The 14,157-nt window shown below is 42.5% G+C and overlaps 1 protein-coding gene across 1 annotated transcript in view; it reads right to left on the bottom strand.

Annotated features, from left to right (window-relative positions):
* LOC120053186 (potassium/sodium hyperpolarization-activated cyclic nucleotide-gated channel 2-like) overlaps positions 1-14,157 on the bottom strand; it is a 132,149-nt gene that overhangs the window by 45,238 nt on the left and 72,754 nt on the right. Inside the window, exon 4 of the mRNA XM_039000349.1 lies at positions 9,463-9,681. Coding sequence (XP_038856277.1) covers positions 9,463-9,681 — 219 coding nt within the window. The remainder of the gene's footprint in view (positions 1-9,462; positions 9,682-14,157) is intronic.

Raw genomic sequence — 14,157 nt, 5'->3', positions numbered from 1 at the left:
AATGTTTCTCACATTTCATATAAACATATAAACCAACATCCAAATGACTGTCTATGTGTGTGTGAGAGTGTGTGTGTGTATTTATGTGTGTGTATGGAGGGGTTAGCCTGTGTGTGTGAGTATATGTGTGAGTGTGTGTGTGCGTTTCAGTGTGTCTGAATGTGTGCTTGTGTGGGTTATTGTTTAAATCAGTGTTTCTCTTTTTGACAAAGCACACTGATTTCCCATTCTGTGTGGAACCTCAGGAAGCAGTTGCAGGTGGATGTGAAACAGAGGTGGACATCGCATTTCCGGCACTTGGCTTTTGGTGTACCTGTGCACCTTGGTACCTTGCATCTCCCCTTCTTTTCAGCCATAATCATCCAGTAGGCTGTGGCACCCAGGCGCACATCAGGGACTGGAATTGGCGCAGCGGGTCATTTCCTCCTCCTCTCCTCATACTCACCAGCAATTGTGGGACTGGTACGACCTTTCTTGCACTCCAGACTCTTTCCACTTTTGCATAGGCCTTCATCGATGTATAACTTGAAGGTATACAGCTTCATTTCTTCCTTCTTTCTCATGCCAGTGCCTTCACAATCACTTCGGTAGAGCAGCCAGGTGGTCACGATGATCATATCCAGGAAGTGGAACCACAAGTGGTACCACTTCTTTGATCTGATTTTGTTCCGGTACAGTGCAATCAGTGAGTCAGCAGATCCACCCCACCAATATTCTTGTTGTATTCTTTCACCACAGCAGGTCAAGGGCCTTTGGTGATCATCTTTCGCTTGCGAATCCACCTGTCAACCTCGGTGACTGGGTGGGCTCCAGTGTAATCACTCAGAAGGGTCACTGAGCAGTTATCGTACTACTTCACAACGTGCAAGGTGGTTTCTCCATCCATGACCATCTTCTGTTCAAAAGATCCACGTCCTGCTCTCTTCAGCTCAGCATCACACATCAAGTTGACGCCTGGTAGTCTGTTACCACGAACAGTGCCAGTGCAGTGAATTCCCTGCTAAGCCAATGTGAGCACAAGAGGGACACTCGTAAACCAGTTGTCGAAGAAGAGCTTGTAGTTCTTGCTTGGGTATAGGCTGGGCCAGGCAGAGGACAACGTTGCCACTTGCTCCCACATCTGCTAGCTCAGGGGGTTATACAACTCTCCCTGTGTAGATTTCTAAGTTGTGCGGGACACCATCAGAGCCAGCCAAGACGAGTATCTTGTAGCCCCATGTCTTTGGTTTTGATGGCAGGTATTGCTTCAATCTATTTCTTCCCTTGAATGGGACCATCTGCTCATCAACAGCCAGCTTCTCATCCATTGGGATTGACTTCAGTTTTGAGGTTAGATGAGTGACCAGTGGTCAGATCTTGTAGAGTGGATCATCATTTTCCTCCTGTCTCTCTTCATTGTTACTGAAGAGCAGGTATTTTTTGATCGCCTCCTATCTACTCAGTATCATGGTGTCAGCTACTTGGGACACTCGGCAGGCTTTGTTCCAAAACATGTGGGTGCCTGGTAAACCAAACAATGACATGTACTCCACAATACCCAGGAACTGGTCCAATTCTTTTGTAGTGAGGTTAAGGGGATTGTTTGCGTTACATTGTATCGCATATAGATTTGACTGCCCTACAATAACTTACAGAATGTCTTTAGAGAAAAACAGCTTGAAGTACTGGAGGAGGGACATGATATCATCAGATCTTGAAAGCAAGCCCTGCCATTCTGGGTAAGCATTGAAGTATGCAATGTGGAGTGTTCTCCACCGGGGTAGGCGTGGAACATCAATCTCTGCTACATCTTCATCCTCAGACTCAGTCTCATTGTCAACAGACAGGCATTCTCCTTGAAAGCAGGAAGCACAAATTTGAATGTGTCATATACCCTTCTTCATCCACTGACATGCATGCAAACAAATACACACACCACACACACACGTGCACACACACACACACACACACACACGTGCACACACATGTTACTTTGCTGACTGACCTCTAACTGACCCCTGACCTCCTAACTGTCTCTCAAACCGGATTCGGGGATCCACTCTTCCTGACTTTTTTCAAGCTTCACTGTCTTTATTGTCACTCTCTTCAAGCTCACTGTCCTCACTGTCAGAGGGAATGACCCTAACTGCTCGGTCATGTTCCTTCCGCCCATACAATGTTCTTGTGTCCATTTCCTGTAAGTATCAGTAGAAAGTAAAGCAAAAACATTGACAATGGTCATAATTATGCATCTGAGCAGATCTCCACACTTTAGCATGATAATGCCTGGACAAAAGTGGTCTAACTGCACAATGTTTCCCTGAGGCAATGAACCAAACAACACAGTTTTAGTACATAAATAAAAACAAAATAAGTCTTTAAACAATCATATACTTCTTTACATACTCATACACATATTTTTTAATATAAAGTTATTTAAATTTAAACATGTTAATTAAAAAGTGATTTTATCTTACCAATTGGTGGCACTGTGTCCCATGCGGCTTTGCTTCCTGAAAGGACTGCTCCACCCCCAGACAAAAGGCCACACCCACTTCAGCCCCTCATTTCATTGGACACAGACATGTTAGGTGATATTATATATTTTCTTTTATTTAAAAAAAATTTAAGGGGTGGTGTGAGGTTCAAAAGGGTAGTTTGTTGCCTGAGGGCAACACCATGCCACAGAGAATTAAATGTAAAAATGTTTTTTCAAATAATACAAATAAAAGGGCACCTATTGGGTAGATGGGTCAAAATAAAAAAGCAGACATTGAATATCCCTTTGAGCATGGTGAAGTTATTAATTACACTTTGGATGGTGTATCAATACACTGTCACTACAAAAATATAGGCGTCCTGCCTACTGTAACTCAGTTGCCAGAGAGGAAGGAAACCGCTCAGGGATTTCACCATGAGGCCAATGGTGACTTTCTAACAGTTACATGGAGTTGAATGGCTGTGATAGGAGAAAACTGAGGATTGATTAACAACATTGTAGTTGCTCCACAAAACTAACCTAAATGACAGTGGAAAGAAGGAAGCCTGTACAGAATACAAATATTCCAAAACATGCAACCTGCTTGCAATAAGATACTAAAGTAAAACAGAAAAAAACGTGGCAAATTAATTACATTTATGTCCTGAATACAAAGCGTTATGTTTGGGGCAAATCCAACAACACATCACTGAGTACCACTCTATAGATTTACAAGCATTGTGGTGGCTGCATCGTGTTATGGGTATGCTCGTCATCATTAAGGACTGGGGTGTTTTTAAGGATAAAAATAAAATAAATGTAGCTAAGCACAGGAAAACCTGGTTCAGTCTGCTTTCCACCAGAGACTGGGAGATTAACTTCTAGTTCCTCCCAATCCCGGATCCGGGAGCACCCCCATCAGTAAAAAAGCTGACTAGCATAGCCTAGCATAGCGTCACAAGTAAATACTAGCATCTAAATATCATTAAATCACAAGTCCAAGACACCAGATGAAAGATACACATCTTGTGAATCCAGCCATCATTTCTGATTTTTAAAATGTTTTACAGGGAAGACACAATATGTAAATCTATTAGCTAACCACGTTAGCAAAAGACACAACTTTTTTTACTCCACCATTTTTTTACTGCATCAGTAGCTATCACAAATTCGACCAAATAAAGATATAAATAGCCACTAACCAAGAAACAACTTCATCAGATGACAGTCTGATAACATATTTATTGTATAGCATATGTTTTGTTAGAAGAATTTGCATATTTCAGGTATAAATCATAGTTTACCATTGCAGCCACCATCACAACTCTCACCAAAGCAACTAGAATAACTACAGAGACCATCGTGTATTACCTAATTACTCATCATAAAACATTTCTTAAAAATACACAGCGTACAGCAAATGAAAGACACAGATCTTGTGAATCCAGCCAATATTTCAGATTTTCTAAGTGTTTTACAGCGAAAACACAATATAGCATTATATTAGCTTACCACAATAGCCAGAAACACAACACCATTTACCAGCAGCAAAGGTTAGCGATCGTAACAAACAGGCAAAAGATATATAATTTTTGACTAACCTTGATATTCTTCATCAGATGACAGTCCTGTAACATCATATTACACAATGCATATAGGGTTTGTTCGAAAATGTGCATATTTAGCGGCACAAATCGTGGTTATACAATGTGATTAGTGGCCAAAACTTCAAGCAATCTGTCCGGCGCCATCTTGGAGAGGCACCTATTCTAATCGATAAGTAATCATAAACTTGACTAAAAAAATACAGGTTGGACAGCAAATGAAAGATACATTAGTTCTTAATGCAACCGCTGTGTTAGATTTTTAAAATTAACGTTACTGCGCATACAGCGTGCGCTAAAGCGAGACCGCACCGAAATTCATGGCGGAATTATTATTTGACATTTGTCAACATAAATACGAATTAACAGCATAAAGACTGCTTACTATTTGCTGAGCTTCCATCAGAATCTTGGGCAAGGTGTCCTTTCTCCAGAACAATCGTCTTTTGGTTGAAAGATGTCCTCTTCTCCTGTAGAAATAGCAGCTAACGCTAGCCATCCACTGGAGAGGTGTCCAACTCGTGATAGCGCGTCACAAAGAAATCCCAGAAAATCGCAATAAACTGATATAAACTGCTATAAGTCGGTTTAAATTAACTACCTTATGAAGTTTTTAAGACAAAAATCAAATTAAATCAGAGCCGGAGAAAAACGAAAGCTTTTCAGGATGCCATTGTGATGTCCCTCTTGCGCCAGGCGCCCCGTTGAAAAGAACGGTACTTCCGTTCCATGAGCTTTTATAGTGCCCCAGATGGTGCAATCCACTCCATTCAAATTCTCACCGCTTACTGACATCTAGAGGAAGGCGTATGCAGTGCATGTAGCCCCATAGCTTACATGGGGACTTATAAACTGACCCTAGAACAGGGACCTCGATTTCAGAAATCTCACTTCCTGACAGGAAATGTGCTGCAGAATGAGTTCTGTTTCACTCAGAGAAATAATTCAAACGGTTTTAGAAACTAGAGAGTGTTTTCTATCCAATAGTAATAATAATATGCATATTGTACGAGCAAGAATTGAGTAAGAGGCAGTTTAATTTGGGAACGAATTTTTACAAAGTCGAAATGGCGCCCCCCTATTGACAAAAGGTTAATTCACCTTCAGCAAGACAACAACCTAAAACACAAGCCCAAATCTACTCTGGAGTTGCTTACCAAGAAGACAGTGAATGTTCCTGAGTGTCCGAGTTACCGTTTTGCCTTAATTCTGCTTGAAAATCTATGGCAAGACCTAAAAATGGTTGTCTAGAAATGATCAATAACCAATTTGACCGAGCTTGAAGAATTTAGAAAATAATAATGGGCAAATGTTGCACAATCCAGGTGTGGAAAGCTAATAGAGGCTTACCCAGAAAGACTCACAGCTGTAATCACTGCCAAAGGTGATTTTAAAATGTATTGTCACAGGGGGGTCAATACTTATCTAATCAAGATACACTATATATACAAAAGTATGTGGACACCTCTTCAAATGAGTGGATTTGGCTATTTCAGCCACACCCGTTACACAGCCATACAGTCTCCATAGACAATCACTGGCAGTAGAATGGCCTTACTGAAGAGCTCAGTGACTTTCAGCGTGGCACCATCATAGTTTGCCACCTTTCCAACAAGTCAGTTCATCAAATGTCTGCTTGCTAGAGCTGCCCCGGTCTACTGTACAGTAAGTGCTGTTATTGTGAAGTGCAAACGTCTAGGAGCAACAACGGCTCAGCCGTGAAGTGGTAGGCCACACAAGCTCACAGAACGGACCGCCGAGCGCTGAAGAGCATAAAAATCACCTGTCCTTGGTTGCAACACTCACTACCGAGTTCCAAACTGCCTCTGGAAGCAAGGTCAGCTCAAGAACTGTTCGTCGAGAACTTAATGAAAGGGGTTTCCATGGCCGAGCAGCTGCACACAAGCCTAAGATCACCATGTGCAATGCCAAGCGTTGGCTGGACTGGTGTTAAGCTCGCCGCCATTGGACTCTGGAGTGATGAATTACGCTTCACCTTCTGGCTGTTCAACGGACGAATCTGGGTTTGGGGGATGCCAGGAGAATGCTACCTGCTCGAATGTATAGTGCCAACTGTAAAGTTTGGTGGAGGAGGATTAATGGTGTGGGGCTGTTTTTCATGGTTCAGGCTCCTTAGTTCCAGTGAAGGGAAATCTTAACGCTACAGCATAAAATTACATTCTAAACAATTCTGTGCTTCCAACTTTGGGGAAGGCCCTTTCCTGTTTCAGCATGACAATGCCCCCATGCACAAAGTGAAGTCCATACAGAAATAGTTTGTTGAGATCGGTGTGGAAGAACTTGACTGGCCTGCACAGAGCCCTGACCTCAAGCCCATCGAACACCTTTGGGATGAATTGGAACGCCAACTGCGAGCCAGGCCTAATCGCTAAACATCAGTGCCCGACCTCACTAATGCTTGTGGCTGAATGGAAGCAAGTCCCTGCAGCAATGGTCCAACATCGAGTGGAAAGCCTTCCCAGAAGGAAGGAGGCTGTTATAGCAGCAGAGGGGGGACCAACTCCATATTAATGCCCATGATTTTGGAATGAGCTGTTCGACGAGCAGGTGTACACATACGTTTGGTCATGTAGTGCATATTAGTGCTTTATTTTTCATCTTTATTTATCTTCTACTTGGTCACAATCCCGGATCCGGGAGCACCCCCATCAGTAAAAAAGCTGACTAGCATAGCCTAGCATAGCGTCACAAGTAAATACTATTATCTAAATAGCATTAAATCACAAGTCCAAGACACCAGATGAAAGATACACATCTTGTGAATCCAGCCATCATTTCTGATTTTTAAAATGTTTTACAGGGAAGACACAATATGTATTTCTATTAGCTAACCACGATAGCAAAAGACACAACTTTTTTTTCCCACCATTCTTTTCCTGCATAGGTAGCTATCACAATTTCGACCAAATAAAGATATAAATAGTCACTAACCAAGAAACAACTTCATCAGATGACAGTCTGATAACATATTTATTGTATAGCATATGTTTTGTTAGAAAAATGTGCATATTTCAGGTATAAATCATAGTTTTACATTGCAGCCACCATCACAACTCTCACCAAAGCAACTAGAATAACTACAGAGACCAACGTGAATTACCTAAATACTCATCATAAAACATTTATGAAAAATACACAGCGTACAGCAAATGAAAGACAAAGATCTTGTGAATCCAGCCAATATTTCAGATTTTTTAAGTGTTTTACAGCGAAAACACAATATAGCATTATATTAGCTTACTACAATAGCCAACCACACAACAGCATTGATTCAAGCCAACAATAGCGATAACGAATAAACCAGCAAAAGATATTAATTTTTTCACTAACCTTCTCAAACTTCTTCAGATGACAGTCCTATAACATCATATTACACAATACATATAGAGTTTGTTCGAAAATGTGCATATTTAGCGGCACAAATCGTGGTTATACAATGAGAATAGTAGCCAAGCTGCCAACAATATGTCGGGAGAAATCTTGGGAGAGGCACCTAATCTAATCAGTAACTAATCATAAACTTGACTAAAAAATACAGGTTGGACAGCAAATGAAAGATACATTAGTTCTTAATGCAACCGCTGTGTTAGATTTTTAAAATTAACGTTACTACGACATACAGCGTGCGTTAAAGCGAGACCGCACCGAAATTAATGGCGGAACAGTAGTTTTACATTTTTCAACAGAACAACGAATTAACATCATAAATACTTCTTACTTTTTGATGAGCTCCCATCAGAATCTTGGGCAAGTTGTCCTTTGTCCAGAGGAATCGTTGCTCGGTTGTAGATTGTCGCCTTCAACTTTGGAATTAGCAGTAAACATTAGCCATGTGGCGAAGACGTGTCCAACTCACCATAACGCAGCACAAATAAAATACCGAAAATTGCAATATACTGATATAAACTGATATAACTCGGTTTAAAATAACAACATTATGATGTCTTTAACACCTATATCGAATAAAATCAGAGCCGGATATATCTAAGGCCTATAACGGTAGCTTTCCAGAACGCCATCCTGAGGTCTGTCTTGCGTCATGGCGAAAGATGAAAAGACTGGACCCCACGTTCCCAGCCCATTTATATGGCCTCAGATCTGCCTATTAACTCCATTCCAATTCTCACTGCTTGCTGACATCTAGGGGAAGGCGTATGCAGTGCATCTCGACCAATAGAAGACATGCAAATTAATAAACTGACCCCAGAACAGCCTGCCTTATTTCAGATTTCTCACTTCCTCACAGGAAAATTGCTCCAACTTGAGTTCTGTTTTACTCACAGATATAATTCAAACGGTTTTAGAAACTAGAGAGTGTTTTCTATCCAATAGTAATAATAATATGCATATTGTACGAGCAAGAATTGAGTACGAGGCAGTTTAATTTGGGAACGAAATTTTTACAAAGTGAAAACAGCACCCCCTATTGAGAAAATTATATATTTTTTTTTACATATGTTTGAATTTTTCTTCCACTTTGATAATAGAGTATTTTGTGTAAATCGTTGACAAAAAATTACAATTAAATACATTTTAATCCCACTTTGTAACAACAAAATGTGGCAAAGTTCAAGGGGTGTGAATACTTTCTGAAGGCACTGTATTACTGCACTATTGGAGGTAGAAACACAAGTATTCCGCTACACCTGCGATAACATCTTCAAATCATAGCTTTAACCAAAAATACTGAATACTGTAATAAACTCCTCATTTCCCCTAGTTGCTCCCTGATACTGTATTGTGACCCAGAAAACAAGATGATTATCTCTCCAAGATAATAACAAAAAAACAACGTTTGAGAGGGCCAGGAACAAGAGACAAGAGGAGCCAAACAGTAGATGACAGAAGCAGAGTTGGAGGTACTGTTCTCATCTGTGCTCCTTTGTTCTCAACATTAGCCAGATGCTGCAATTAGACAACAAAGCCGCACCAATTACTGCAACCCAGGGGGACGTGCTGCTACGGACTGAATAACACACTGTCAGATCACAGAGGATCTAAGAAGCAATGTCCTTATAGAGCAATGTTCTCCTTCTTAAGAGACATGACCACGTGCTTTGATGATCTGTGAGGACACTGAGACTGAGGACACTGAGACTGAGGACACTGAGACTCAGGAATTTTCCTGAGTTTGTGACTTTACCAGGGAAAACTCCAGGCCATGGTTATAACTTATGTCTATGGCCCTGAATTTTCACCTGCTCATTGTAAATTGGCCCAGCATCGTCCGAGTTTGGCCGGGGTAGGCAGCCATTGTAAATAAGAATTTGTTCTTAACTGACTTGCCTAGTTAAATAAAGGTTAAATTTAAAAAAATTAAAAATAATAAATGGCTTAGACCTCATCGACGGCCTGGGATGAGTTGGAAGGTGTACCTACCTTCTCCTGGTACTGGCGCCGGGATGAGTCCAGGGACTGGATGAGGGCGGTGGCGTGGCCGATGAACATGGCGTAGCAGGTGGCTCCCACGATCATACTGAGCATGGTCAACCAGATATCAGACATGCTCTCTGGGGCTTGGCGCCCATAACCGATACACAGCATGTGACTCATGGCTTTGAACAGGGCAAAGGAGTACAGCTCGCTCCACGAGTCATTCTGTTGGGAGAGAAAGAGCAGCGTTTCTATTACAAAAGAGCGCATTATAGAGAAAGAGTAACACTGCAATAAAACCACATTCTAAGGCTTCTAAAACTCTCAAATTCTAAGGCTTCAGTGATAAATGAAAATATAGTGGAAAGACAGAGAGAGAAAGATGGAGATAGAGAGAGGGAGAAAGAAAGAGAGAGAGGCAATAAAATAAAGTGTGTGAAAGAAAGCTGCAATCCCACTTCTGTAGTAGCTAAGACATTATGACTCCATTGTGCTAGCTAGCTGCTTGTTGAAGGCCTAATCACTCCAGCACAGTGCTGTTGGTTCAGGTGTAGAAGGCCACTTCAGACTGGGCTCTAATGAGGAGCCACTCTGCCTTTGATTTGTCTATACAGTGAGACTAGAGAAATGTTAAACACTCTCTCCTCAGCCCCCTAACAGCAACACTGACTAAGAAACGCTGCCTGGCTACAGGATTCATTCTTTAGAGTGATGTCACTGCTTCTACTCAGCCAATTGTAGGACTGTTGGTTCGGAGTTAGACTGTCCTGGCTGTACAAAGCAGAGCCAAAGGGAGCAGTCCCAACTGTCATTGATTGGCTCCTTCTGGATCGGATTGTATCCGTTTTGAATTTCACTCGACCCTATTTGCATTCCATTCAAAATTATTTCGTTGGGAAATGGTTCAGGGGGAAATAAAGGGAAATGTGAGGGAGGCATCAGATTGTTTTGAAATGTGACAGAGGGACGTGGATGGAAGGGAATAACGGGACGGTGATAGATAGGTGCTGTGTGGAATTGCATGGGGATGATCTTGGGGGCACTCAGCACTGCCAACGGAGGTGTATGCATGTGTGCTCATATGGCCCTTCCTCTCTCTCTCTGTGCTAGGGGCAGCTTCAGCCCCAGACCTGGTCCCAACGCCTTGGGTGTGTGACAGAGGCAGAGCTCTCTCTCTCTCTCAAATCAATTTAAGGGCTTTATTGGCATGGGAAACATATGTTAACATTGCCAAAGCAAGAGAACTAAACAATAAACAAAAGTGGAATAAACAATACAAATGAACAGTAAACATTACACTCACAAAGGTTCCAAAACAATAAAGACATTTCAATTGTCATATGTGCAAATAGTTAAAGTACAAAAGGGAAAATAAATCAACATAAATATGGATTGTATTTACAACGGTGTTTGTTCTTCACTGGTTGCACTTTTCTTGTGGCAACAGGTCACAAATCTTGATGCTGTGATGGCACACCCTGGTATTTCACTCAATAGATATGGGAGTTTACAACAATTGGGTTTGTTTTCTAATTCTTTGTGGATCTGTGTAATCTGAGGGAAATATGTGTCTCTAATATGGTCATACGTTTGGCAGGAGGTTAGGAAGTGCAGCTCAGTTTCCACCTCATTTTGTGGGCAGTGTGCACATAGCCTGTCTTCGCTTGAGAGCCAGATCTGCCTACGGCGGCCTTTCTCAATAGCAAGGCTATGCTCACTGAGCATAGCCTTAATTGTGCGTCAGTCACAGTGGTCAGGTATTTTGCTGCTGTGTACTCTCTGTTTAGGGCCAAATAGCATTCTAGTTTGGTTTGTCTTTTTCTTAATTCTTTCCAATGTGTCAAGTAATTATCTTTTTGTTTTCTCGTGATTTGGTTGGGTCTAATTGTGTTTTATTCTCCAGGACCAGCTTGCTTAGGGGACTCTCATCCGTCGGATGTTTTTCCCCCAACACCACTTTCCATAAATTTGTACAGCAGACCCTCAAGCCAAATTGAGTCAAAAGCTTTTTTGAAATCAACAAAGCATGAGAAGACTTTAACTTTGTTTTGGTTTGTTTGTCAATTAGGGTGTGCAGGGTGAATAAGTGGTCTGTTGTAAGGTAATTTGGTAAAAAGTCAATTTGACATTTGCTCAGTACATTGTTTTCATTGAGGAAATGTGCGAGTCTGCTGTTAATGATAATGCAGAGGATTTTCCCAAGGTTGCTCTCTCTGTTTAACTCTCTCTCTGGTCTATCAGCATGCTGCCTACAGAGTGTGCCTGCCAGGCAAACACCAGCAGCAGCCCCTCACAAAGCTCTGAGATGGAAATAAACACACACATTCATGCACACACATCATGTACACTATGTGCAAGGAAACACACACACCCATCTAATGGAAGATGAAGCCCCAAGATAATTTTTTCCATCTCTCAGAGTATGATGTATACTCACAATCACCAGGCCTATTTGACATATGAGTTTAGGTAGCTACAATAACTGTGCCAGAGCCAGAGGAAACGGTACAAACACGGATGAAAAAGGGCCACTATTGGAGGCATGTTGTAGCGAGCTGCTCTGGCTTCGGCCCGCTCGCTGTAGCTTATCTGAATTTACAGGATTTTATACTAACGTCTCTATGCTGCCTGACACACACACACACACACACACACACACACACACACACACACACACACACACACACACACACACACACACACACACACACACACACACACACACACACACACACACAGAGTGTCTGTGATCTATAAACCCAGATGACTGAACAACCTCCACTGCACTGACACATTCATTTCCTCTGTGTCTCGGTAGGACAATACCATATTTTACCCACCATGCTGTGTGTGTGTCTGTGTGTGTGTATGTGTGCGTGTGGCACCACGCCAGTACTGCAGCCACAGAGCCAGGCAGCTGACAGTAATGCTGATCTATTAACAGAGAACGAGCATCCATCTCTACAGGTATGGGAGTGGAGCCCCACTGGGATCAAATGAGAAAACATGGGGGAGTACACTGGGCCACCAAGTCCCCCAATCCCCATAGCAATAAAATCAACAGACAGCCTGCATGGTGTTTAGACTAGAACAGGTGAGTCTCTCTCTAAATTCTGTTTTGACTCTGATTCTCATAAGGCACTGGCTCTGAGGAAGACTGTGGAATGTGGGTGGTGCTCGATGTATGAAATTATCTCTGATGATCTGTTCCAAGATCCTGGAGGAAGGTGCGAGGTAGAAGGAGAAGGGGGGGGGGGGGTTATGGTGTGTGTGTGTGGGTGCATGCCTGCGTGGTTGTGTGCATGCAGGTGGTCGTGGATGTGTGTGTGTGTGTGTGTGTGTGTGTGTGTGTGTGTGTGTGTGTGTGTGTGTGTGTGTGTGTGTGTGTGTGTGTGTGTGTGTGTGTGTGTGTGTGTGTGTGTGTGTGTGTGTAATGGTTGCTGGGTGAGCTTTGTGTCACTGTTGCTCCCTCACTGCTGTGGAGTGGCTTGGAGTTTACGTGTAACCTCTTCAGCTACATTTACCATATTAGCTGCCTTAACTGGTATGGGCATTTTTGCCAAGTCTAACGACCAGGTGTAGGCATGGTAGGAGGCTTGAAATATTAGTGATCAGCTACTGTGTGTGTGTGTGTGTGTGTGTGTGTGTGTGTGTGTGTGTGTGTGTGTGTGTGTGTGTGTGTGTGTGTGTGTGTGTGTGTGTGTGTGTGTGTGTGTGTGTGTGTGTGTGTGTGTTCTTGTCTGATGCTGCAGGGGTTAAAGATAAAGAGACAGTGATATAACACACAACACACATCAGTCAAGTATACTTTGTGTGTGTGTGTGCGTGCGTGCATGCACACGAGCGCACGCGTGTGTAAGTGCATATGTCATTCATATGAGTAATTGTATTTCCCATGGCTGTTCTGCGTCCTCTAACCGGATGATCCCTGGCAAGGGATTCGGATTACTCTACCCAGATCCAGGGATTTATTATAATTCCATTGATCTAAGACCTATACAGTATACGGTACATCAGATGAAAGCACCTGGCCCTGACTTACATAACAGAGGGGACATTTTTTATTTGATTTAATTTGATCAGCCTGCTGTAAACTTAAATCCTGGCTTATAGCAGAACAGTCTGTGTCAATGGTCAGATCAGGGAGGGTCAGGTAACGCATATTAACATGATGACTGACTGTTTGATGGAGAGACCTTCTGGTAATTCTCTCCCACAGGGCCTAAAGCTAGTCGTCAGAAAGCCTCTCACACCTGAGTCTACAACAAGAACTCAAAGGGTTAAGTTTAGGTCCAAGTGGTTAAAGTTAGGGCTATGGCTTGGGGAAGGCTTAAAACAAAAATGTGTGTGTATTTCTCTCTGTTCTCTGAGCAGCATGGAGGATGCAGAGCTTGCCGTGTAGGGGAGCGGGATGCAGTGAGAAGTCAGGCAGCCACTCAAAGTGAACAAGTCTCGAGTGGCATGGAGATGGATCATTTAACGCTGCGTCTTTCATTTGAAGCCATTCGCCTCTGGAGAGATGATGACCTTGATTGCTGGGAGATGCCTGCTCTCAGGCTGCGACTGATCACCGGGACAACTGTTCTCAGGGAAACTGGCGCGGAGTACACACAGAGAGAGAGCCCAGCTCTGAGCAACGTAACAGGACCGAGAGGCGTGTGTTCGTGTGTGTTTTTTATGTATTTTTTATTTAACCTTCAT

Source organism: Salvelinus namaycush, chromosome 9 (assembly GCF_016432855.1).
Source record: "Salvelinus namaycush isolate Seneca chromosome 9, SaNama_1.0, whole genome shotgun sequence".
Lineage (NCBI taxonomy): Eukaryota > Metazoa > Chordata > Actinopteri > Salmoniformes > Salmonidae > Salvelinus > Salvelinus namaycush.
This window is presented reverse-complemented; position numbering and strand designations above follow the sequence as displayed.